Source organism: Mustela lutreola, chromosome 9 (genome assembly GCF_030435805.1).
Source record: "Mustela lutreola isolate mMusLut2 chromosome 9, mMusLut2.pri, whole genome shotgun sequence".
Lineage (NCBI taxonomy): Eukaryota > Metazoa > Chordata > Mammalia > Carnivora > Mustelidae > Mustela > Mustela lutreola.
In genome coordinates this window covers 119,744,276-119,771,465 of record NC_081298.1, presented here as the reverse complement: position 1 = coordinate 119,771,465, position 27,190 = coordinate 119,744,276, and the positions used below count along the sequence as shown (strand labels likewise).

The 27,190-nt window shown below is 37.4% G+C and overlaps 1 protein-coding gene across 4 annotated transcripts in view; it reads left to right on the top strand.

Annotated features, from left to right (window-relative positions):
- The window catches only part of HEATR5B (HEAT repeat containing 5B), a 105,645-nt gene that overhangs the window by 34,835 nt on the left and 43,620 nt on the right, over positions 1-27,190 (top strand). For all 4 annotated transcript variants that reach the window (XM_059188653.1, XM_059188655.1, XM_059188652.1 and 1 more), the window contains 6 exons: positions 7,609-7,768; positions 11,530-11,719; positions 13,778-13,947; positions 21,505-21,649; positions 25,017-25,256; positions 25,774-26,025. In XM_059188653.1, coding sequence (XP_059044636.1) covers positions 7,609-7,768; positions 11,530-11,719; positions 13,778-13,947; positions 21,505-21,649; positions 25,017-25,256; positions 25,774-26,025 — 1,157 coding nt within the window. The remainder of the gene's footprint in view (positions 1-7,608; positions 7,769-11,529; positions 11,720-13,777; positions 13,948-21,504; positions 21,650-25,016; positions 25,257-25,773; positions 26,026-27,190) is intronic.

Sequence of the window (27,190 nt, the reverse complement as noted above, 5' to 3'; positions counted from 1 at the left end):
TTAGAATTCTCTGTAAAACATCATAATTAATTGGTGGCATTTTTTGTTTTTTTGGTTTTTTAATTTAAATTCAATTAATTAATATACATTTTTTCTTCATTTTATACTACCATAGAAAGTAATGGTATGTTTAAAAATCTGTGGTATCTTTTTTTTTTTTTTTAAGATTTTATTGATTTATTTGGCAGAGATCATAAGTAGGCAGAGAGGCAAGCAGAGTGAGAGGGGGGAAGCAGGCTTCCTGCCGAGGAGAGAGCCTGATGCGGGGCTTGATCCCAGGACCCTGAGATCATGACCTGAGCCGAAGACAGAGGCTTAACCCACTGAGCCACCCAAGTGCCCCAAATCTGTGGTATCTTAGGGGCACTTGGGTGGCTCAGTGGGTTAAGCATTGGCTCTTGATCTCAGCTCAGGTCTTGATCTCAGGATCATGAGTTCAAGCCCCACATTGGGTTCTACACTGGATGTGGAGAGTACTTAAAAAAATAAATAAATAGGGGTCCTTGGGTGGCTCATTCGGTTAAGCCTTCAACTTTTGGTTTCAACTCAGGTCATAATATCAAGGTCTTGAAAACAAGCCCCTACGTGGGCTCCCTGCTCAGTGGGGAGTCAGCTCACCCCCCCTCTCTCTTTCTCCCTCTCCCTCTGTCCCTCCCCCTGCTCGTGCACTTTCTGTTTGTAAAATGAATAAATGAATCTTTGGAATAAATAAATAAATAAAAGTAAAAATAAGGATCTGTGGTATCTTAGATTAGCTTAAAAAAGTTTCAGTGTCCTCCTGTTTCGTTATAGTAGAATGTTTTCACGTACACACTATCTTTTGTTGATTTAGTATCTATGAAAAGCCAAAAGTACTTACACATACAGATCTGTCAGCTATATTTACACACTGAAGTGTTATGCCATCTTAGCAGTTAAAGAGGAATCATTCCTATAAACCGTTCTAGTTAACAGGGAGCTACTTCAACCGCTTAAGTTCAGAGGGAAATAAAATCATTACTGGTTGAATTTGTTTCCATTCAAACTGAAAATCACTTTGAGACCCCTGGGAAATATATATATTCTTACAGCTTAGAATATTCGCTCTATATTGAATAGATGATTATCACTGAGAGAAGTGACCCAGCTTTTTATCTCACTGAAATGTTGCCTTTCAAAAAGTACCAACATGAAAGCAGTTTTGTAATCTATGTAATGCTTTAGAATTCAAGGATTGCATTCATTCTTAACTTCTTTCATTCCCCAAAATGAATGCAATGGAGAAACTGAGTCATAGAGAGGTAGAGGTTACTTATCCAAGGATGTAATATGTTAGAAATACTGCTAAGAACAGACATAGTTTACGTCCTTCATTACTACATTTCTTCATATCTGTTTCATGATAGCCCTTGGGATTTTTCTTTCTTCACCATAGGCAAACTGACCAACCAGTCTTGGTGATGGATTTTTAATCTCTTGGCTTTATTTTACTTTTATGGGTTTAACAGAAATTTGGTCATCAATGACTTACTGAAAGTTATAATACAATTCTGAAAATGCAAAGAAAGTTTCTCTCTAGACATCTTTGTTATTTTAGGTGTTCTGTTTTAAACTCTCTACATTGCTACTTACACATGAATAAAATAATGAAATCTATTCTTTCAAGTAAACATTAAAAATATTTACAGGACTTGCACTGCCAGTCATGGTGGAAGAACAGGGGCTGGGTTTTTGCTGTAGTCTTGAACAGTTGGAAAACCAGATAAAATAAATGAAAGAATGGTTTTCAGGTATTGGACAACAGCCAGCATAGAGCAGTGATCCCTGAGAAATGGGAAACAAACAAGGGGAACACTATAATTGCTCCAGATTTCTGCTTGGAAAGAGTTTCCAGGTTGAAATGCAGGGATAGGTACCCTAAACCTAACTGAGGTAAGGAGAAGGAACTTGGGGTTTTGAGAAATCAACATAGCTAGAAGGTGTGGAATAGAATATGTAAGAGGAGAGAGCTGCACGGAAAGAGAGCTATGAGCAGAGTCATCTGAAATCTTCAGCTGAGCGCTGCTATGTGCAGGAGGAAACTGCCCAAGACCGGGAAAACAAACAAACAAACAGAAAAGAACAGGTGAATAGGTGGAAAGAGTATAAAACAATCCCCAGGGCTCACACATGATTCCTACTGTCCAGATTGGAAAAACCTCCTAAAATGGAGTTGTCAGAGAGATACTGCCTTCGTAGTGAAGACAATATTGACCCACTCTAAAACAATTTAAAAGCAGGCTTTGAAAGGATCAAACTAATTCTAATGAATAAGAATATTCTAGAACAAAGCCCAATAGTATTTAAAGAAACACCACTAATGTAGCACCTAATATTGTAAAATGTATAGGACCCACTATCCAATCCAAACTAAAGAAGCGGGAAAGTAAGATCTGTTACTAAGAGAGTATATCAGTCATTGGAAACCGGCCCAGAAATGGAAGAGATGATGGAATTAGCAATGAAGAATACTGAAAAATATGCACCATATTTTTTTTTTAAAGATTTTTATTTATTTATTTGACAGACAGAAATCACAAGTAGTCAGAGAGGCAGACAGAGAGGGTGGGGGAAGCAGGCTCCCCACGCAGAGAGCCTGATGCGGGGCTGGATCTCAGGACCCTGAGACCATGACCCGAGTGGAAGGCAGAGAGGCTTTAACCCACTGAGCCACCCAGGCGCCCTATGCACTGTATTTTTAAGGAAGTATAAGAAAAATCCAAGAATGATGAAAAACAAAATGAAATTCATAAAACAACCCAGGGAAAACTACAAGAACTGTAAAATACTTCCAATGAAAAAAATGCAGTTGTTGGGATTAACAGAAGATTAGAAATTGTGGTAGGAAAAAAAGTGATGTTGAACACCTGGAAATAGAAACTGTCCCAAAGGAAGAACAGAAAAACGGGGAGAAAAATGAACAAGAGTCTCAGTGACTTCTAGAACAATGTCAAGCTTACATTCATATAATTGAAATCTTAGAAGTAAGGGTAGGTCAAAAATTATTTGAGGAAATAGTAGACAGAAATTTTCAGTTTTGATGACAACTATCCATTTACAAATCCAGTGACTTCAACAAACCCCAGATGGAAGAAAGACAAAAGCATATCATAAACAAATTCCTTAAAGCCATGGTAAAGAGAACATAAAATCAGCCAGCAGGGAAAAGACATCATACAGAGGAACAAAAATAACAATTTCAGCAGGCTTCTGATCATAAACTGTGAAAGCAGAAGACAGTAGAATGACCTAGAACGTTATGCCCAGTGAAAATGCTTTTCAAAACTGAAGTTTTAATAAAGACTTTCAGGCTGTGAAAAGTTGGGTAATTCATTGCTTACAAGGTATACCATAAGAAATTAAAAGAAGCTTTTTGCACACACACACAAAAAGATGATACCAGATGGAAATTTGGATGTGTATATAGGAGTGAAGAGTGCCCAAAGTGGTGGATATGTGGATGAATATAGAGACGCATTCGTTTATAAGTCTACTTTAAAATGACCTGTTATTTTTATTCTCATTTTAAATTTATTTCTTATTGTTGTTGTTTGGTTTTTATTTCATAATCACATACTTAACTGTGCAATCCAGTTAGACTTGGAGGGGAATAAGGAGAATATGGTACTCAGAGAACTGCAGCGAGAGCATAAAGATTTTAGGATATTTTGAAGAGATGAGAGTGAAGGGGTGCTCTCCTGAGCTACAGAAGTAATGGTCTGGCAGTTAAGATAAAAGACAAGTCAAATTTAATAGATTTGTCCACAATCAGCCATAGTGATCTCTTTGCTGGTCTTGCCATTCCTGGACGCAGAGCACTCTATGGCTTCCACAGTATTCATGCCTTCTTTCACTTGCTAGAGACCACGGCCTTGCCATCCAGCCGCTCACTCTTGGCAGTGCAGGTGAAAAAGCTGGGAATTGTTTGTGTTGGGTCTGGCATTTGTTATAGGCTAGATGCCGGGACCCATATGCTTCAGGATAAAATTCTCAATATCATATTTTTCCCCATAGATGGACTTGCCAGCAGTGCCATTACGGCATGTGAAGTTACCACCCCAGCACAGAAATCCCCGAATAACCTGTGAAAGCAGGAAGTTGTATAACAGAATCCTTTCTCCCCAGTGCTCAGAACATAAAAGTTTTCTGTTCTCTTTGAAACTTTGTCTGCAAAACAGCTCAGAGGAGATGTGACCCAAGGGGTCACCAACCATGGCAATGTTGTACATGGTAGGATTGACCATGACTGGGTGGCATGGGCAGCTCCTGGGCAGCACAGTCTGCAAGCTATTTTTATTCTCATTCTTTTAAAATATCTTGGAAAGATAATTGTCTCTTTAATGCAAATAGAACATATGGTTGTATTTTAATATATAGAGAAGTAAAATACCTGACAACAGCACAGAGAACGGGAAGAGGAAATGGTAGTATACTCTGGTTGTGTATAATATACATGAAAGAATATGATGATCTTTGAAGGTAGATCATAATGACTTAGAAATATATATTATAAGGGCGCCTGGATGACTCAGTCTGTTAAGTGTCTGCCTTAAGCTCAGGTCGTGGTCCTGGGATTCTGGGATCCTGGGATTGAGCCCTATGTGGGAGCCGCCTTCTCCCTCTACTCCTCCTCCCTGTTTATGCTCTCTCTCACTGTCTCTCTCTTGCAAATAAATAAATAAAATCTTTAAAAAAAAAACAAAATATATAACTAATAAACCAATAGTGGAGATAAAATGGAATCATAAAAAATACTAAATCCGAAGAAGACAGAAAGAGGAAAAAGGGAACAAACTGATGTGACAAATAGAGCACAAATAATGATATGGTAGACTTAAACCCAGCCATACTGATAATTGCATTAAATGAAGTGGTCTAAACCTTAAAAGTAAAAGTTAGGGTTTGTTAGATTAAATAAAAACAAGATCAGGCTCTTAGGCATCTTAATTGGTTAAGCATCTGCCTTCAGCTCAGGTCATGATCCCAGGGTCCTGGGATCAAGTCCCACATGGGGCTTCCTGCTCAGCAAGTAGTCAGCTTCTGCCTCTCCCTCTCCCTCTGCCCCTTCCCTGGCTTGTGCTCTCTCTTGCTCACTCTCTTTCAAATAAATAAAATATTTAAAATAAATAAAGAAATAAATAAAAACAAGATCTAGGAGCTCTTGGGTGGCTCAGTTGGTTAAGTGTCTTAACTCTTAATTTTAGCTCAGGTCATGATCTCAGGGTTTTGGGATTGAGCCGCATGTTAGGCTCCCTGCTTACTGGGGAGTGTGCTTCTCCCTCTCTTTCTACCCCTCTCCCTCCCCTTGCCCCCACTCATGCTCTCTTCCTTGATTGCTCTCAAATAAAAAATAAAATCTAAAAAAACAAAAAGAACCCCCAAAACAAAAAAGAAGATCTAACTGTATGCTGTCTACAAGAAACCCCTTTAACTAAAAGAGAGAGGTTAAAAGTAAAAGGTTAGGAATAATATACCATGAAAACACTAATCCAAAGAAAGCTGAAGTGGTTCTGTTATCAGAAAAAGTAGATTTTGTAATAAAGATTGTTATCAGAATAAATGAGTGATTTCATAATGATAAGAGGGTGTATTCCTCAAGAATACATAGCAATTCTCTATGTTTATGTATCTTATGAAATAGTTTTAAAATACATGGAACAAGGAGCACCTGGGTGGCTCAGTCTGTTAAATGTCTGCCTTTAGCTGACGTGATCTCAGGGAACAGGGTTCGAGGCCGGCTCAGTCGGAAGCCTGCTTCTCCCTTTTGCTCTGCCTTGCCTGGCCAGCTCCTATTCTCTTTCTCTCTTTCAAATAAATAAATAAAATATTTTAAAAAATAAAATAAGATAAAATACATGGAACAAAATCTAATAGAAGTGAAAGTTCATAGTTATAGCTGGAGATTCAGCATTCCTCTCTCAGTAGTTGATAGAACAGATGCTTCCAAATTATTAAAAATGGATTTTGCCAATATAATCATCTAACTTGGCCTAACTGACATTTAGAGAATACTTTACCCAACAGCAGCAGAATGTACATTCTGTCTTTCTGTCTCTCCTTTTCTTAGGCAGTTGAAGGATTTATCAGTGTTACAGTTTTTTTTCCAAAAATCAGCTTTTGGTTTCATTGAGTTTCTCCATTTTTCTGTTTTCTCTTCCACTGATTTCTGCTTTACCTTTTTAACTTGCTTCATGTAAGTAACCGTGATTACTTTTGGTTCAGTTTGCTTTTCTCTTTCTAGGTTCTGAAGGTGGAAGTTTAGGTAATTGATTAAAAACCTTTCTTTACTGATATAAGAATTTTAATGCTGTAAATTCACCTTAAAACAATTTAGCTTCATACCATAATTTCCATTTTTTGGAATTAGTTATCTGTCTTTATAAATGTTCTATGTATACTTGAAAAGAATTACAATTGGTAAATTTTATTGTATACAAACATCTCAATAAAGCCTATTTTAGAGTAATATACAGTATCTCCTTTTTATATTTTTTAATTCATTGGGTAAATTTCACAGGGAAAAATGCTTGATGCATTTTAAAGAGGTTCAAATCATAATTAGAGATAATTTCTTAAGTGAAAGTTAACATTTTCTTCAGTTCTGTGACTAGAGATACATTTTTTAAATATTTTTAAAACTAGTTATAAAAGCAATTCTTTTATCTAAAACACCAATAATAGGGGTGCCTGGATCGCTCACTTCTTAAGCGTCTGCCTTTGGCTCAGGTCAGGAGCCCACAGTCCTGGGATCAAGCCCTGCATCGGGCTCCCTGCTTGGTGGGAAGCCTGCTTCACCCTCTCCCACTCCCCCTGCTTGTTTTCCTACTCTTGCTATCAGTCTCTCTGTCAAATAAATAAATCTTTAAAAAAGTAAAATAAAAATAAAACCAATAATAAAAATATTTTTCAAATGATTCTTGACTTTTTTTTTTTAAGATTTTATTTATTTATTTGACAGAGAGATAGCACAAGTAGGCAGAGCGGCAGGCAGAGGGAGAAGGAGAAGCAGGCTCCCAGCTGAGCAGGGAGCCCCATGTGGGACTCAATTCCAGGGCCCTGGGACCATGACCTGAGCTGAAGACAGCCACCTAACCCACTGAGCCACCCAGGCGCCCGATTCTTGACTTTTTAAGGAATGATGTTTAAAACTGAGAAATTGTGGGGTGCCTGGGAGGCTCAGTGCGTTAAGCCTCTGCCTTCGGCTCAGATCATGATATCAGAGTCCTGGGATCGAGCCTCACATCGGGCTTTCTGCTCAGCAGGGAGCCTGTTTCCCCTCTCTCTCTGCCTGCTTTTGATCTCTCTCTCTCTGTCAAATAAATAAATAAATAAAATCTTAAACCAAGAAGTTGCAATTCTTCTTTCAAATTTTCTCTAAAATAAAAGTAGGCTTTATGCCATGAAATACATGACTTTCACCAACCATTTTCATTAATCTTTATCTCTTGGTAGGGAGTGGAGAAAGAAGTAATCATACCTGTAGTCTTTTCTGATTTCCAGAATAAAGCCCTTTCATGGTGTGACTTAAAAGCTTTTAATTGCCATAGGGAAATAGGAAAACCAATTCCTGAAGCATAACTTTTTTTTCAGGTTGAAATCAGCCCGTGATGTTGTATCCAGAACTGGCCATTCATTGGCTCTGGGTTGCTTACATCGCTATGTTGGTGGTATTGGCTCAGGACAACATCTGAAAACCAGTGTCAGCATTTTATTGGCTCTAGCACAAGATGGAACATCCTCTGAAGTTCAGGTATAATGTTGATTTTTTTCTTTATTATGAAGTTTTTAAATAATATTTTTAGAACTATTGTAAAATAGTAATGATTCTGCTGATTTGTTTAAAAAATGTATTAGAGTCTTTCTCTGTCATTTTATGAGTCTTTTTAATTGTAAAAGTATAAACAGGATTTTGTATTTTAACCTAATCTTAAATCTGTCTTATTCTGGGAATTTAACCCATTCATATATATTTCTTGGAACATAGTTTCTTTTTATTACTTATTGTCTTTTGTACTTGTTTTCTCTTTTCTTTTGCATTTCCTTACATTTGCTAAATTGACCTAGTTTCTTTTAATAACCATTCTGTGTCTCTTCCCACTCATACACCATCCCAGCTCCAGTGTTTTTGGTTGAATCTTCAAGTATCCTCCTGCAATTCTTTGTTTGTTTCTCTTTAAACATTTTAGTTATAAAGAAATACAACCACAATGAAAGGCAGGAAGTTCGCTTGTGTGAAAATATACTACACGGTTGATTTGCCATCTCACACTGACGTACCTGTGAAGGTCAGGAGTATATGAATCCAGTAGCATTCAACTTACCAGCTTTGTACTGGGACTGCAAATTGGGAAAAGAGACAAATTCACTTGGCATTAGGGCCTACCATTAGTTTATTAATGAATTCGTTCCTTCACAATTAGATAAGGGACAATAAATCCATCAGAGGCTTCTAGTCTACAAACTTATTTTACCTTTGACTTCTTGGCAAAAGTTTCCAGCTGTGTAAAGCTCAAAATTCCCCAAAGGGATAGAAACAAAAATCAAGTAAGCTTATCCCTTAATAGGTGCTACTACTTTTTTAAAAATTCTGTTTTCACAGTAGACTAGAAGAAAACTATGCCTACAAAGTTGCTGCTTTATTTTGTATTTTAAATTTAATTTACTTTTTTTTTAGAGAGAACATACAAGCGGGGCAGGGTAGGGGCAGAGGGAGAGGGAGAGAGGATCTCAAGCAGGTTCCACGCTCAGTGCAGGGCCTGACATGGAGTTTAATCTCACAACCCTGAGTCATGAAATCAGGAGTTGGACGCTTAACCGACTGAGCCACCAAGGTGCCTCTCCGCTTTCTTCTTTTATGTCAAAGAGCAGGGTGGCAGTTTTGCTTTCTTTTGTCTTCACCTTCTTCTCAGCTTTCTCTTGCTTTTAATTTCTTAAAATCATATTCCTTTAACTGACCACTCTGCACAGTTCTTTTTATATGACAGGACATTTTACTATACTTTATATCAATTACATTTCCTCAGCACTACAGTATATCTGCACAAGAAGAATATAATAGATTTTCTTAAGTTTTCCCTAATGTGTCTTCTTTTTTAAGAATTTTAACTCAAAAATTGATACTTTAGGGGCACCTGGGTGGCTCAGTGGGTTAAGCCTCTGCCTTCCGCTCAGGTCATGGTCTCAGGGTCCTGGGATCGAGCCCCATGTCGGACTCTCTGCTCAGCAGGGAGCCTGCTTCCCTTCCTCTCTTTCTCTGCCGGCCTCTCTGCCTACTTGTGATCTCTGTCTGTCAAATAAATAAAATCTTAAAAAAAAAATTGATACTTTACAGTCCTAGTATTGGCTACATCTATTTAACTATAATCACTAGAGATTTATTTTTCAGTAACTTTTTTCTTCTTTTATCCTCAACTTCTGTCTTGAGATCTCTGTTCTTTACATTTTTATTTGGTACGAAAAATTCCTTCAACAATCATTAGTTTGCATGGTATACTTTTCGAATGCTTGCGTATCTAAAACATGGCTTTATTTTGCCTTCACATTTGAGTAATATTTTAGTTGAATGTACTTTTCCCAGCACACAGTCCTTTTCTTTCATTATTCATAAATGTTCAGGGTTTTCTGTGCTGGGTATTGCACATAAGAGGCTACTAGTAGTCTTTTTTTAAAGTTAAATTACAGTAAATACTAACATCTCAAATTTTAATCATTTATCTCTAAAAACATTCAACTATGTTCTTTAGGAAATAAAAGGCAATATAGTAGTCATAATCAAAGCAACTGGTGTACAAATGTGTTTAAAGTTTCTCTGCAGTGTGGCTTTGAGTATCCAGAAATGAGACTTCAGTGACGAATTCATTTTCCTTTATACTGCACATGCATTTCACACTTGCAAAAGACAGTGGCTTATGTGATAAACTTCTGAATTAATAGATACTTACAGACATCACAGCAATCTGTATTCCCCATTGTTTTGTTGCTTTTGCTAAGAAATTTATCTGAAAGATGTCTATATGTCTGTTACTTTACATTCTTGTTTGGCAGTGTCTAAGAATTTTCCTGCCTGTGAAGTTCAGGCAAGGAGCCTGATGTGGGACTCGATTCCAGGTCCCTGGGATCATGACCTGAGCCGAAGGCAGTGGCTTAACCAACTGAGCCACCCAGGCATCCCGTAATTATTTTGGTTTTTAGCAATAGTTATTTTTTCCCAGTTTTCCATTGCATCTTTAATATAAATCCTGGGTTTTTTAAAAAACACTTCAAGAATCTCCTTTGTGCTTTAATTATGTGGCCTAAAAAATTCTTATTATAGTTTCATTAAAGTGATTTTTGTTTCTTACTTTTTTTTTTTTTTTCCAAGTAATCTCTACACCCAAGGCGGGGCTTGAACTCACCACCCTGAAATCAAGTGTTGTATGCCCTACCGACTTAGCGAGCCAGGCGCCTCTGTTTCTTATATTTAATCATTTTCTCTGGAAAGTTTGCTCTAGTCTTCTCCGATAAGGTGCTATGTCCAATTATTTTTTGCTAGCTCATGTCAGTAGATGTGGTTTCTGTACATACCTATCCAAGTCAGGTTGCTGAGTTCTCTAGGTTTATTGTAGGTTCACAGGTAGTAGAAGCTGAGGTATGGATTTTTTTTTTTTTCCTCTGTTGGCAAGTTGAGATCTCTCTGTCCTTGGCCCCGTAGTGTAGCTGCCTACAGCAGAAATTAAAGGTAAGTTCTTCTACAGCTGGATTTAGGCAGTTGAAAGGACTTTTCATTTTCTCAGGCCTATGCTGATTACAGTATGCTGCTCTGGGATTAGTTTTGTAAATGCTATTAGCCAGTAGGATTACTTTGTGTTTAGTAGGCATAAATAGGGGCTTGAAATGGTTCAGTGCATTTGAAGAGCTGATTTATGAATATCATTGCTATAGAATTGTATCTGAGTACAGAACATTGTCATGGTCATTGTTTAATTTCAGGCTCGTTATTTAGCAAAACTCCACAATACAGGCAATAAAAATATATTTGATGTCCATAAGCATCCACTAAATCAAATGGTTATTATTTGAATTTATGAAATAGATGTACCTTATAGCAGAAGAAAATGAATTCATCATTGAAAATTTTGACACACAAAGCCATGCTGCAGAGACACTTAAACATAACATTTGTACATCAGTTGCTTTGGTTAAAGTACTTTTAGATCATTGATTAAAAAGTAAGATGTTAGTATTTATGAACATTTAAATTAAAAATCAATTCAGTGGGGCGCCTGGGTGGCTCAGTGGGTTAAAGCCTCTGCCTTCGGCTCAGGACATGATCCCAGGATCCTGGGATTGAGCTCCACGTCGGGCTCTCTGCGCAGTGGGGAGCCTGCTTCCCCTCCTCTCTCTCTGCCTGCTTCTCTGCTTGCTTGTACTCTCTCTCTCTGTCAAATAAATAAATAAAATCTTTAAAAAAAAAATCAATTCCGTATACTCATATTATTCCTTATAACTAAACAAAACTATATTTCCTTCCAGACATGGTCTCTTCATTCACTTGCTCTTATAGTGGATTCTAGTGGCCCAATGTATCGCGGATATGTGGAACCAACATTATCTCTAGTTCTTACCTTGCTGTTGACTGTTCCACCTTCACATACAGAAGTTCATCAATGTTTGGGTAGATGCTTGGGTGCCATCATAACTACTGTTGGCCCTGAGCTACAAGGTGAGTAAATTCATCTTAAATTAAAGGAATTAGACATTGCTATCTTTCAATTTCCTGTCACTACCAATGAAAACTTGTAATAATAATAATTACTGTGTACTGAATGTTTCTTATTTACCAAAGGCCTACAATTTCGCTTTTTTTTTTTTTTTTTTAGATTTATTTATGTATTTGAGAGAGAGTGAGAGAGAACGCACAAGCAGGGGGAGGGGCAGTCAGAGGGAGAGGGAGAGGCAGACTCCCTGCTGAGCAGGGAGCCTTTAACTCTGGGGCTTCATCCCAGCACCCTGGGACCATGACCTGAGCCAAAGGCAGGCACCTGGCAGACTGAGTCACCCAGGTGTCCCTCAGCTCTGCTTTTTATATATGCTATTTTATTTAATCCCTACAACATACCTATGACTGACTGTTACTTGAAGTTTTGAGAAGAGAAAGCTTTATTTTTCTCCTTTTCTTTCTTTCTTTCTTTTTTTTTTTTTTGAGAGAGAGAGAATGTGTAAACTGAAAGGGGCAAAGAGAGGGAGAATCTTAAGTAGGCTCCACACTCAATGCAGGGCTCAATTTCATGATCCTGAGTTCATGACCTGAGCCAAGATCAAGAGTTGGAGACTTAGCCCACTGAGCCACCCAGGCGCCCCCAGAAAAGCCTTTCTAAATTGAATTTTACCTGGAGTCTCATGAAGACAAAGGTCAAAGTGGAGTTCCTTTGTCCTGGAGTACTATCCACTTGTCTTCATGGACTTCTGCTTCACTGTTTTTTTGAGCTCTAAAGATCAGGAACATAAATTGAAAACGCACTCCCATAAAGGAGGTAGGTAATATTATGTAAGATTTCTGTGAGGAACCAAGCTCAGAGAAGATAAGTAACTTGTCTGAAGTTATTTAACTAAGTGGCAGATTTATGATCCTGAGGCCCATGTTCTAACCACACAATTCCACAGATATAATTTTACTAAAGGCTGAATGAAACACAGAAGGCAGAAAATCACTGTGAATTGATCCTGAATGTATCACTCATTTTCAGTTTCTCCTTTTTCCCCTTTCATTTAGTAAATGCTTTCAGTGAGTCAGAATTTTTATACATATTATCTGTCTCATTTAATTCTAACATTATCCTGAGATAGGTGCATCTCTCCATTTTACAGATGAAACTCCAAAGCTAGGAGAGGTTAAGAGCTTTTGCACCGTTTTGTATAGCTAATGAGTGGTTGGAGCCAGAGGTGAAGCCCAAATCAGTTTCCTTTGCATGCATTCCAACCGCTGTGCTGTATTGTCTCCATCTGGACAGATATTTTAAAAAAAGAAAGAAGCCAAAAATGAAAAGATCTTAATGAAGAATGTTACAAATTGGAAAATACTTGATTTAGACATGTCTTTTTCTTACACTCAGTGTCCTCTTTGAGAAATTTGGTAGTTTTTTCTTCCAGTATTATCACAGGATATGGACAAGATAAACACATGCCTGATTAAACATAGGTGTATAGCAGGTGCTTTCTGATGCAGTGATGATGAGGCAGCCATATGTATTTCAAACTAGAATGTGACGCTATATGACTAAGATTTCCTTATTTCACATTATATGTATATAAAATTATTTTATTTTACATTGGCAAAAATTTTAAATCACTTATATTAGGGAATTAAGATGTTTTTACAAGTATATAATACTACTGTTCTTTTTCCTGACTATCTCTGTAAAAGTTTTCATTAATCTTCTTAGGAAAATAGGATTTGAAGTATTAAATAATACAGGGATAATATTGAACAGGGAATGAAGAATCTTCTGGTTCTTTCAAGTAAAACGGTGATGGGTTTAAAGGACAATATAGTTTCCTAGGTAATTTACATAAACCTAGCTAAATCTAAGAGGGATATATTATTGTCATACATAGACAGTCATGTTTTAAAGTCATTTCTATGGACTTCATAGACTTTTTTGTCTTCAAAACAATCTGAATAGTGATCAGAAAGAAGAGTTATTGAGAAGAAAATTGTTCTAGGAATATTTTCAGTAATACTAATAAGAGCTTTTTGCATTTTCTTTTATTTTGCTACCAGGGAATGGAGCAACAATTTCCACCATTCGTTCTTCTTGTTTGGTGGGTTGTGCAATAACCCAGGACCATTCAGATTCTCTGGTTCAGGCAGCTGCCATATCTTGCCTTCAGCAGCTTCACATGTTTGCACCACGACATGTCAATCTCTCTAGTCTTGTTCCCAGCCTGTGTGTAAGTATAAAGCTGCTTCATTCATTGATTTATTTAGGGAGCCCCACATTTGTTGACCAAAAGATTAAACTAGATCAAATCAAAAAATGTAAGTTTTCTGGATTGTGCATTTCTAGAGTTTCACCTGGCTTAATCCACTGAGCAACCCAGGTGCTCCTCCTTTTTCACCTTTTAAGAAATATTTTGATGAACTGTTTATTTCTTGGCTAAAAATGCATCATGTTTTTAGTTTTTCCCATTCAGAATTTTGTGTCCTGAAGTTTGATTGTAACTTCTGAGGGTCTGTTGCTATCACCATAGTCATTAATTTGTTCACTTAATTAGTACTTATTGAGAGCCGGCTATGTGTCACATACCATGCAAAGTTTTGGGAATAGATTTGTAGATGAGACAAGATGAAGCTTATGCCATAGTGAAATTTGTAGTTTACAAGGGAACAAGGTCAATAATAATTATTTACAAATAAGATTAAGTGCTAGAAGAGGCTTATAGGAAAACACGTAACAGAGGAGCCTGTCAGAATCCAGGCATTCTGCAAAGATTTACCTGAAAAAACGATCTTGAAGGTGTAGTCTGCCGGATTATTAAGAGTTAGTTCAGGAGAAAGCATGATATTGCAATAGACAGAATTTATTTTTAGGCAGACAGAAAAATATGTGAAAGGCCCCAAAATGGGAAGGACTGTGACACAATTGAGAAACCATTTAGTCGGTATGATTAAGGCTGAGAGAGAAGAGGTGAGTGGAGCCTGGGCACAGGATGAGGCTGGACACTTAGCCAGGTGAGAGATCATGGGGAGCCTGCTTCCTCCTCTCTCTCTGTCTGCCTCTCTGCCAGACTTTCTAGATGTATTAAAACTTTAGACCTTAGGACTTTGAGAATTATGGTGGTCTAGGAGGGAGATGGTAATGTCTTGCTCTATATTGGCAGCAACGGGAATAGGGCAAGATAAATAGAATTGAGTGATACTTAAGAGGAAGAATCAGTGGGGGCACCTGGGTGGCTCAGCTGGTTAAGTGTCTGTGGGTCACGTCATGATCTCGGGGTCCTGGGATCAAGTCCCATGTCAGTCGGGCTCCTTGCTCAGCAGAGAGTCTGCTTCTCCCACTCCCTCTGCCCTTCCCCCTGCACTTGTGCTCTGTCTCTCGCTTTCTCTCTCTTGCAAATAAAATCTTAATTTAAGAAAAAGAGGAAAGAGGGGCGCCTGGCTGGCTCAGTGGGTTAAAGCCTCTGCCTTCGGCTCGGGTCATGATCCCAGGGTCCTGGGATTGAGCCCTGCATTGGGCTCTCTGCTCAGCGGGGAGCCTGCTTCCTCCTCTCTCTCTGTCTGCCTCTCTGCCTACTTGTGATCTCTGTCTGTCAAATAAATAAATAAAATATAAATAAATAAATAAATAAATAAATTTAAAAAAAAAAAAGAAAAAGAGGAAAGATCAGTAGAATCTGTTGATTAATTGGCCATAAGGAAAAAAGAGAAGGATGTAATCCACATTCTGACTTGAACATAGTAATGTAATTTCCTGAGACTGGTAATACCAGGAGAGGAAGAGGTTGGGAAGAGTGGGTATCATTAAATCAGTTTTAGATAATTGGTTAGTTTCATGGCCTGGAGCTCAGAAAAGAGAAATTTGGTTGGAAACATAAATTTGGGAGGCATAAGAATTTAGATGGAAAATAAAGACAGGAATAGTTAAGATCTCACAAGGGAGAGAATGCTAAATGAGGAACCCAGCATATAAAATTTAGGAAAACTATGAAGCAATACAAGAGATTAAAGGAAATAAAGAGTTTGTAGTGTTCACAGAAGCCAAGTGGAGTAGACAGGAGTGGTCAGCTATGTCACACATTGTTGAGAGATCAAGATGAGAGCTGTAATGTGTTCTTTGACTTTTGTCATGTGATGTCTTTAGCAAGAGTTCATCTAGCAGAGTGGTTACAAATAAAAGCCCAAATACATCGGGCTATGAACAGAAACTTCATTCTGAAGTTGACTTTATAGGAGAGGACTGAGGTCCATAGGTCCAAGGGGTGATGGGGTCAGGCAAGACTTTTTCTCCTACAGTAGTGAGAAGTGAGGGTGTAAATGCTGAGGAGATGGAACCAGTAGGATGGGAGGTGTCGGGCAGAGAGTGGATAATTATGCAAGGTTTCTGACGGAATGGACACAAATAAGGGCACAAGTAAGAGAATGTCTCTCCTAGTGCAACATGAAGAAAAGAGGAGAGGATGAGTATAGGTAGAGGTGGGTTTTTGGATTTGGTGGCTGGAAGTTGGGGAAGCTATCATCTGAAGACTTTTGCTTCTTAATCAAGTAAAAGGGAAGATAAGTTTTATGAGTGAGGGAGCAAAGAAGAGGGCCAGAAGTTTGAGGAGAGTGGATGCGGGAGATTGAATTAACTGGAGAAATAGAAGATTCTATGGTAGTTCTGAGGGTTTAGCAGAGGGTATTGACCCTTTTTTGGATCCATTGTGTGATTCATGATGGTAGAAATTTTCACCTTGTAAAATTTTTCTCCAGCATCTATAACCAACCATTGAGCGGCCAGATACTTTGAAACATTCATAGTTGGACTTTGGCCAATGAGATTCAAGTAAATGATAGCAGGATGAAAGAAATAAGGATTTTAACAAGATGTTGCTAAAATAGTAATGCATCATGAGGTCTCATTTGGATAAAAGAGGAGGGAAAAGACAGTAGGAGCCTGATATTTAGAGAGAAAGAAATCCTGTAGATGTAACCATGAGAAGATATCACCCAGATAAAGGGAGGAGAAGGTTATTCAGGATGAGGTAAAGGAACTGAAAGGCCAGCATATTAGATGTTAGATCTGATGTGGTATATTTAACTTATGCAACAGGATTTTCTCTTGCTTCACCATAGACCAGGGGGAACTGAACCAGTCCTAGACCATCAAAAGAATCTGAGTATGCTGTAGGGCAGAAACCAGATGCACATAAAATGCATAAAAAAAAATAGTTGATGAATACTTTACATCTGATTGTATTCTGCAGCAAGAAATGTGGCATCCTGCCAAAAAGCATGGCCTAATGCCTAACCTCTGAGGGCACTGGGGACATCTCTTGAGTAAGGTGGCTCTACATGAGCAAGCTGTTTCATGATACAGCTTAGGTAACTGACAAACGTGATGAAAACACACACACACACTCTTTAGGTTATCTGGTTCCTCCATTTTTTTTTCTCCTTAAATATAATTATACCATGGAGGTTGACCTTCTGAGATGGAACACATTTAAGAGGATCTGGTAAAGTAAATAATGTGAATTTCGTTACCTCAGTGGAGGTTATCAATAAACCATAGTCTACACAATGAGCTTCCTGTGTATTAACGTTAGAAAATGCCTCAAAACTCATTTCCTTAGCAGAATACCAAGAGTTTTATTACACAGCATGTTGGAGCCCTTTCCTGAACCCTCTCCAAAAGGCTAAGTAGTTAGATTACAGGTAGCTGGTTGGAAGGAGAGGGCATGGCAGGATAGAGATGAGAAAAGGGGCCACTCAAGGGGTTGTCTTATTTTCACATTGCTGAAAGCCCCCATGCAGTCTCTCTTACCAGATCTTTCGACAGTGAAAAATAGTCCACAATGGGTTCATCCAAATTAGTGAAATCAGTTCAGATTCTTATAAATTTCATTTTCATTTTTGCTCAATCATTGCTATCAGAAATGGCAATATTACGTATAATACCTAACACAAACGAAATGATTTTTTTTTCAGCGAATGTATTGAGAGGTGTGTTTCACCATAGTAATCTTTAAATGATATAAAAGTATTAAAATTTGATTTTAGATGTTAGAACATTCCAAATGTATCTTTGAAAGAAAAACAACCACTCTGAATTATTATTATTATTTTTTAGAAAGAATTGTGTGTGCTTGTGTGTGCACATGTATGAGTGGGGTGGGGGAGGGGCAGAGGGAGAGATAGAGACTCTTTTTTTTTTTTTTAACTTTTATTTATTTATTTGACAGACAGAGATCACAAGTAGGCAGAGAGGCAGGCAGAGAGGAGGAAGCAGGCTCCCTGCCGAGCAGAGAACCCATGCTGGGGTTGATCCCAGGACTCTGGGATCATGACCTGAGCCCAAGGCAGAGGCTTTAACCCATGAGCCACTGAGGCGCCCCTAGAGAGAGACTTTTAAGGTCAACTCATGCCCGTTGACCCTGAGATCATGACCTGAACCGAAATCAAGAGTCACACACTTAATGGACCGAGTCTCCCAGGTGCCCCAGCAACTGCTTTTTATACCATGTGACCACAGTTACATGTTCTCTTGTCCTGACAGAAGTATTCTGCACATAGGCGCTTATGTCATCTAGGATAATTGTAGGAAATGTCAGTGAGAGAAAGACTTGAGCTGAATGTTCACATCATCACTGTGGGAGCAGGCGTGTCTGGTTGTCGGGGATGTGTATACAGTGGGCACAGCAGGAGATAGCAAGGTGACATACGGTGTAAAATAACAGGCATTTTTACAGGAAGATGGAGCTCTACTGTAGGAGCAAGCAACACAGTGTTCCTGAGGTTTGTGGACTCTAAGAAAAACAAAGAAGCTTCTTTGGAAAACAGTTCACCATAATCTTAAATAGTTGAATATATGCATATGCTGTGACCCAGAAACTTCACTTCTAAGTAAACACCTGACAAATACATACTCATGTGTGCCAAAATACATGTGCAGGAATGTTCACTGCTGAGTTATTCATCATAGCCAAAACACAGAGCTGACCTAAATATCTACCGGTCAGCAGTGGGTAGGGTGATGTCATTATTCAGCAGAATACTACACAGCAATGAAAATGAACAGTAAAGTCTAATCACATGGGTGAATCTCACAGACAACTTGCTGAGAAGAAGCTAGACACAGAAGAGAGCGCACAACATGCTTCCATTTATATAAAGTTCAAGAACAGGCTAAATGAAACTATAATGATGGATGTCACTATAGACTGTGATCATCCCCGAGAAGCTAAGAAGGGTCATGAGGAAGCCACATATTTTTATCAAATTTAATATGTTTGATTCTTTATTTTGTGGCTTTTACCAAAAAGTGTCAAGGGAAAGTTTTCAAGTAAATATGTCTTTATTTTCCCTGTTTTATAGTGACTCTACGACACCATCAATTATAATTTGCATCTCTAATATTAGAGATGTTAGAATGGAAAAAATATGCATCAGAATCATTAAAATGGAGTTTTTGAAAAGACTTGGTAAACTAAAGGGATTTTCCCCCCCTTTGGTTCTGCCAGTCAATATTCGTTGAGTGTATTTTCTTAGCTAAAATTCCTTTTTTTTTTTCAGATTAAAAAATTTTTTTTCTTTTTTTAAAAAAATAGATTCTATGCCCAACATGGGGTTTATTTTATTTTTTTTATAAAGATTTTTATTTATTTATTTGACAGAGAGAAATCACAAGTAGATGGAGAGGCAGGCAGAGAGAGAGAGAGGGAAGCAGGCTCTCCGCTGAGCAGAGAGCCCGATGCGGGACTCGATCCCAGGACTCTGAGATCATGACCTGAGCCGAAGGCAGCGGCTTAACCCACTGAGCCACCCAGGCGCCCCCAACATGGGGTTTAAACTCACAACCCCCAAATCAAGAGTTCCATGCTGTGTGGACTGAGCCAGCCAGGCACCCCTCTTAGCCACAGTTCTATTCACTTGCAACTAAATTAAATTTTTATGGTGTTCTGCTTTATATATATTTGGTCATTTGTTTCTTACCACAATTATTTAGGATAAAGCTGATACATAAAAACACATAAGTTTTTATGGGTACAGTGGAGACAGTATCAGCTCTATCCTAAATAATTGTGGTAAGAATAAAGAAACTAAGAAACTAAGTGACTTGTTCTTCCCCTCTCATATGACCATGCTTAAGATTTCTAAGTATAGGATATTTGAAAGTTCCAGAATGTCTCCATTTTAAGGAGATGAAGTGAATAAAACATTTTATTGAAAAAAACTGTCAGGTTTTATTCCCTCAGTTTTATATATATATATATATATATATATATATATACATATATATATATATATATACATACATACACACATATACATATATACATACTTATATATACTTATATATTATATAAATATTAATACTTGGTATAAATTTCACAGGGTATAAATCTTATGCAAATATATCTTGAATTACAAATGCTATATTGGTAGCATAAAAATATGCTAGTCAGCATTGTGAAGAAGTGGTATATTCCATATATTTGTTCCCTCCTCTACTATTTCTGGATGACTTTTTTTTTAAGATTTTATTTATTTATTTGACAGAGAGAGAAGTCACAGATAGGCAGAGAGGTGGCAGAGAAAGGGGGAAGCAGGCTCCCTGCTGAACAGAGAGCCTGATGCTTTCTGGGTCTCAATCCCAGAACCCTGAGATCATGACCTGAGCAGAGGCTTAATCCACTGAGCCATCCAGGTGCCCCTCTGGATGAGACTTTTTCCTAAAATATATTACTTATCTTGCTTAAAAAGCGAGTGCATGGAACATAATTTAATATTTTCTTGATGAGTCAGATTTATAGCAATAATGATAATAACTAATACCATGTCTCAATCACTGTTGTAGGGAAAATACTTGCATTAACTTTATTTTATTTTCACTATATTCCTGCAAAGAATCATTCTCCACGTTTGCATATGGGCAAACAAGGCACAGAGAGATTAAGTAAGTTGTCTAAGGTCACACAGGAGTCAGTGACAACCAAGATTCAAATCCAGTCTAGTAACCAGAGCCTGGGCTCTTACTCATTATGTTGTGCTGTGTCTTTACTTTACTTCATGTATTAAGGTGTACTACATTGACTCTTTCAGGAACTTTAGAGATGAAAAACAGGGCCTATTTTAGAATTCTTTCCAGATGTTTATGTTTGCTTGATTTTTTTTTTAAAAGATTTTATTTATTTATTTGTCAGAGAGAGCACAAGCAAAGGGAGAGGCAAGAAGAGTAGGTAGGCAGAGAGAGAAGCAGGCTCCCCACTGAGCAGGGATCCTGATGTGGGGCTCAATCCCAGGACTCTGGGATCATGACTTGAGCCGAAGGCAGGTGCTTAACCGACTGAGCCACCCAGGCATCCCTGTTTTTTTTATTTTAATAAATACCCTTCTTAGCCTTCAATTCTTACTCTGTGCTCTGCCTCCCAACTTTTCATTGACTATATATAATCTCCATGCACTTAAAAAATTTAGATGATATTTAGTAGAACCATTTGTAAAATAAGATGTGCAAGAGATTCTTCTGGATTTTCATGGAAGTATATAGTGACATATATATATATATATATAATATAAAGTATATATCTTTAGTGACCAGGTCTTGGGACAGTCATTTTGGCCACTAAAATATTCCTTGTCTACTTTAGTGGTATTATTTTTTCAAAAGTCGATTATTTGGCTATATATTTAACAACTGCTGCTGTTACATGAAGAGTCTCTTCACAAGTAAGGTGTGAATACATATTCACTAGGCAAATGAGATTGCATTTTTTAAAGAAACTTGTCTAATATGTTATGGTTTCCAGGTTCACTTGTGTAGCTCCCATTTGCTACTTCGCCGAGCAGCTGTGGCTTGTCTCCGGCAGCTGGCACAAAGGGAAGCAGCTGAAGTGTGTGAATATGCCATGAGCCTAGCAAAAAATGCAGGTGACAAGGAGAGCCCTGGTACTCGTAAGTTACTTAATCAGTCAGTATTCCACATTTCAAATGAGTATTACTCTTTAAATAACATTTTTGCTTTCAAGTATGGTTAGTCTTCTTATTCTTTCAAGTTAAATAAAACCATTATCACTTTAAAAATTCCAGTATTGTTTTCTTGGTACTTTTACACTTTTACCTTTTTTAAGGTTTGGAGCTAAAAAGGAAAAAAGTGTAAATAGCATTTAGTGTCAAGGTACTCATGCCATTCCTTCTGGATGATTTAGCTATATAATGGATAACAAACTCTAAGGATATTGCTTTGTATCACAAGTAGATTTCTGGAAAGAGAAGTGATCTATTTTGGGGGTACCTGAAAGCTTCCAGTCTCTCATACTAGTTGACCCTTTGTGATGTAACTTTTCCTCAAGAAGAGAAAGCTAGGGTAACCAATAAAAGAAATGTCAGTAGGTGTTTGGGTACAAAAGGTAGATCTTTGCTTGCTTCCATTCTTTCTGCTTTGGTGGGGGAGTGGGGTTAAGTATAGCTTGAATTTCATAGCCAGCCTTTTGGTCTCTAGGGATAGTTTGCTTGAGAGCTTTTTCAGAGCTTAACTAACAGGTATTTCCCCTATTGTGAGAGAAAATTTTTACTTGTAAGAGCTTTCTAATGCAGAGAAGTTGCTTGGGTACTAAGAAGCAAGATAATAAAATAACTTCAATTTTAGGATAATATATGAGCTCTATTAACAAATATACTGTATTGCATAATATGAAAGAAGTTACTTATACAGTAAACAGTATTGCTTTTTTTCTTTTTAAAGATTTTATTTATTTATTTGACAGAGAGAGAGATCACAAAGTAGGCAGGGGCGGGGAGTGGGGAGCAGGCTCCCCGCTGAGCAGAAAGCCTGATGTGGGACTGGATCCCAAGACCCTGAGATCATGACCTGAGCCAAAGGCAGCGGCTCAACCCACTGAGCCACCCAGACGCCCCAACAGTATTGCTTTTAAGAGAGAAAACATAGCACCAAAAATAATTATAGAATTCTCCTGAATACATAGAAAATTTAAAAACTTATACACATCAGTCACCAAAATCAAAATTGAAAGACAAAACTAAGAGGGGAAGTATATGCAAATATTTTTTAATTTATTTAATTTATTGAAGTGTGCATATTTACATTTTAATGTTTTTAAAGCTTAATGTGTTGAGGGTTTTAAGACCACCCGAGGTTTGATGATGTACTTGGAGGACTTAGCATATAGTCATGCTTATGGTTATGATTTACTATAGCAACTGGACACAAAGCAAAATATGTAGAGGGAAAAGGCACTTGGCGTGAAGTCTGGAGCAAACCAGGTATAGATTTCCAAGACCTCACCTGCTGGGAAGTCACACAGAAGCTGCTTGAGTCCCGACAACATATATGAAATGTCTATCACGAAAGCTTGTCAGGGGCTTGGTGCCCAAGATTTCTCTTGGGCGCTGGTTGATTAGGCATGGTCTGTCAAGCATATTCCAAAAGTCCAGACTTTCAAAGGCAAGCAGGTATTCAGCATAAACCATACCATTTGTATAGTTTTAGGCATAGTGAGCCACTTTGACCAGGAAATGGTGGGAACCGTCCTGAAACCCACTTCGCTGGGAGGCTAGCTGAAGGCTAATATGAATTTCAGGCATCTCAAGCATCCTATGTTAACTCTCTTCTCCATCTATGGAAAAATCATGAGAACATAAAAAACACGTTTTATCAAAAAAGAAATATCAACTTATGAAATATTTTCAACCTCTAGTGATTAAATAAGTATAAGTCAATACAATCATAAGATAGAATTTTTCTTCTATAAAACTGACCAAATTAAAAATAATGGTTATAACCATCCCTGAGAGAGATATGAATAAAAGAGAATGTCTTATACTACTGGTAGAAAGAAATGTAAAGTCGTACAAATTTTCTGGATTTTTCAGTGTTTTTTGTCAGCTTACCCTTTGACCTCATGATTCCCCTTTTAGGAATTTTTCCTCAATGATCAAGCAGTGTTCTCTCTCTCTCTCTCTCTCTCTCTCTCTCTTTTTAAGAGAGGGAGAGAGAAGCTGAGTGTGGCAGAGGGAGAGGGAGAGAGAAAATCTTAAGCAGGCTCCTTGCCCAGCGCAGAGCCCGACATGGCTCTCAATCTCATGACCCTGAGATCACATCAAGAGTGGGGTGCTTAACTGGCACCCTCAGTGTTTTCTTAATTCAGTGGTTTGTTGTATAGCTATGAAAATTCATGTTGTAGAAGAGTAATCCCTGATATGGAATGTACTACCAGGGCCTAAGTAAAAAATAGGCCTCTGTGCCTAACTTCTTGATAATGTTCTCTTTCCTTGGAACTGAACCTTTTGACTTTTCCTACTATCTGAGTTCCTCTCACTGTGGCTATTTTCTGCAAACTTCCCCTTATTTTGTCTTTGGAGTGACTCAACTAAAAGAGCTGCTTTCAGTCTACACGCCTTTGTCTCACTCTCTTCAAGGTTCAAAGGGCTTCCGTCTTTGGAGCCTCAGTATTCCTTCTTAAGGTTGCCAGTTGTACAATTTACACTGTTTCTAAGAAGGAAAAGATTTTCAGATAAAACAGGACCTTTAACTACTATTTTGTAACAGTATGACTTTTTTAATTGAAGTGTAATTGACATACAGTGTTTTATTAGTGTCAGCTGTACAATATAGTGATTCTACCGTTCTGTACTTGATGCAGTGCTCATTGTGACAGATGTAGTCACCGTCTGTCGTCATATGTTCTTACAGTACTACTGACTATTCCCCATGCTGTACTTTTCAACCCTGTGATGTACCTTACAGCTTGAGGTTTGTGCCTCTTAATCCCTTCCACCTATTTTATCTATCTCCCCACTCAGTATGACTTTTTGATCGAATATTTCTTAGAAAATATTTTCCCAGTTTTTAAATGATCTTTTAGGATACAATCCATTTATAACTTGTGTTCCAGCTTTATAGATTTTTAAAAACCTAAACTATAAGACTAAATAAATTCCAATTTGTTCTTCCAACAAAATAGCAATAATTATTTTTTAGTCCATTAAATTAAATCTACTTAGAAATATGTCTCTTTCCCACACTTAATTTTTTTTTGGAATGAAATATATATTTATGAGCATTCCCTGGAGATTTGTTTAAAATACTGCAGAATAATCAGTCTTAAGGATCTGAGTTTTTTACCCATATTGTCAGATTAAATTCTAAACCTAAGGATATATATAAACTGGAGAACATAAATTCTATGTGTAGCTAGTTTGTTTTGTTGTAATAGTGAATTTACATGTAAGTCTTGATCTTTATTGCCTACAGTACACAACAAAACCCTATACAAATTCATTTGTAAAATTTGCTTTTCAGATGTCAATCCTTTTGCACCTGGAGTCAGTTCTCGAAGTGATATCCACTGCCGGCACCAAGGGGTTAATATAACAGAAACTGGTCTTGAGGGACTTCTTTTTGGAATGCTAGACCGGGAGACAGACAGAAAATTATGTTCTGATATTCATGATACTTTGGGGCATATGCTTTCATCACTGGCTGTAGAAAAACTTTCGCATTGGCTAATGCTTTGTAAAGATGTCCTGGCAGCTTCTAGTGGTATGTATTTAATATATAAAATATGTTCTTAAAATAATGACTCCTTTACCTCTGGTATATATCTGTATATGTACCTGTACATGTATGTATCTGTATATGAAAAAAGAAATATATACAGATATATATATATACGTATTTGAGCTTACATTAAAAAATGCTAATAAATTTTAATCTATAAATCCCTGTATAAATGTTGAAGGTTAAATTATATTATAGACTAATGAGCTTTCTTTGATTTGTAGGAAATAACTAAATTCAAACTAAATTTTCATGTATAAAAACTCAGGTTACTCTGTATTCAACATAGTATTTAAAACTAGTGAAATATGTAAAAACACTTTTATGTTATCCTTTCTTTGCTTTCTGATTGACGTAAAAAAGACCTGCCAGTTCTGCTGTTTCCAAAGGAGTGAGAATTTAGTCCTTTTTATTAGAAATCTTGTAACATTAATGCAAGTTTTAAAGTATCATTTTGCTCTACGTGAGGTTGTCATAATGTGCCTTGTTTGTGTTATAGATATGAGCACTGCCACTCTCGTAAGTAGTGGAAAAGATGAGGAATCTGAGAAGAAAGATGAGATGGATGATGATACCATGTTCACCACACTAGGTGAAGAAGATAAATCAAAACCCTTTGTGGCCCCTCGCTGGGCCACTCGGGTGTTCGCTGCAGACTGCCTGTGCCGAATCATCAATTTATGTGAGAATGCAGACCAGGCCCACTTTGACCTTGCCATGGCACGTTCTGCTAAACTACGAAACCCTACAAGTAAATTTAAAATCAGTACTTCTTTTCCCCAGAGTATTTTTTTAGGTTTGTAATATAGGTTTGCTGCTATGGAACATGGTTTAGACTCTGCCTTTCATTTCTTACAAGTTTCTTTTACCTTTTTTTCTGTCACCTAAGCTTACTACCTATCTTCTGACTTATATTTAGAAGATAAGTTGAAGAAAATGGTCCAAAGGTGTACTCCTTCATAAGGTAGATGTATCTTAATCATGTGCCCTAAAGATAACAATGGTAGTAATTTACACATCCTTTGTACTTTGTCCTAGTTTAGCATTTAAGTATAAAAGAGATGGCAGAATGTTAAGGTACATAGGTAAAGGTTATGTAGTCCAGCTATGGAGAATATCAGAACTCGTGCATGCCATCATTTAATTCAACTCAAACTCTCAGATTTCAGAAATGCTGCTAGGTATTTTTGAAAAGCTGAAAACTTACTGAAACTCGACACTGTTTTTTATCTTTTGTAAGCTTTTTATATCCCTTAATTTTCTGGATCAGATGTTACAGGGAGTTTACAAAGAGATCGTCAGATCCAATATCCTCATTGTACAGATGAGGAGACCCAGAGAAGCCGAGAGCGGTGCAAGAGTAACAGACTCTCTGTCTTGTATTTGTGGTCTCTTCATCACCCTGTCATTTTTTTTAACATATGTAAAAACAAATTGTGCATACTAATAGTATTGAAATCTATACATTAAAACTCCTTTTAGTTTACTTGATTACAAATGCCTTTTAGTTTACTGGAACTCAAAGTTGGATTAAAAAACAAACAAAAAGGGGCACCTGAATGGCTCAGTGGGTTAAAGCCTCTGTCTTCGCCTCAGGTCATGATCTCAAGGTCCTGGGATCGAGGGAGCCTGCTTCCCCTCCCTTTTCTATCTGCCTGCCTCTCTGCCTACTTGTGATCTCTCTCTGTCAAATAAATAAATAAAATCTTAAAAAAAACAAACAAAAAGTAAAACAGTGGTACTCCACATATAAAATGTGAGTCTGAATGTACAGTTGTTAGCAAAGCACAATATATCACGAACACAGTTTCCTTATTCATGCCATTGTTTATGAAATATTTACCAAACCCTATTCTTTGCTACACATTGGGGATGCAAAGAAGAAAAAAATATAGCCCGTATTTTTGAAGAATTTC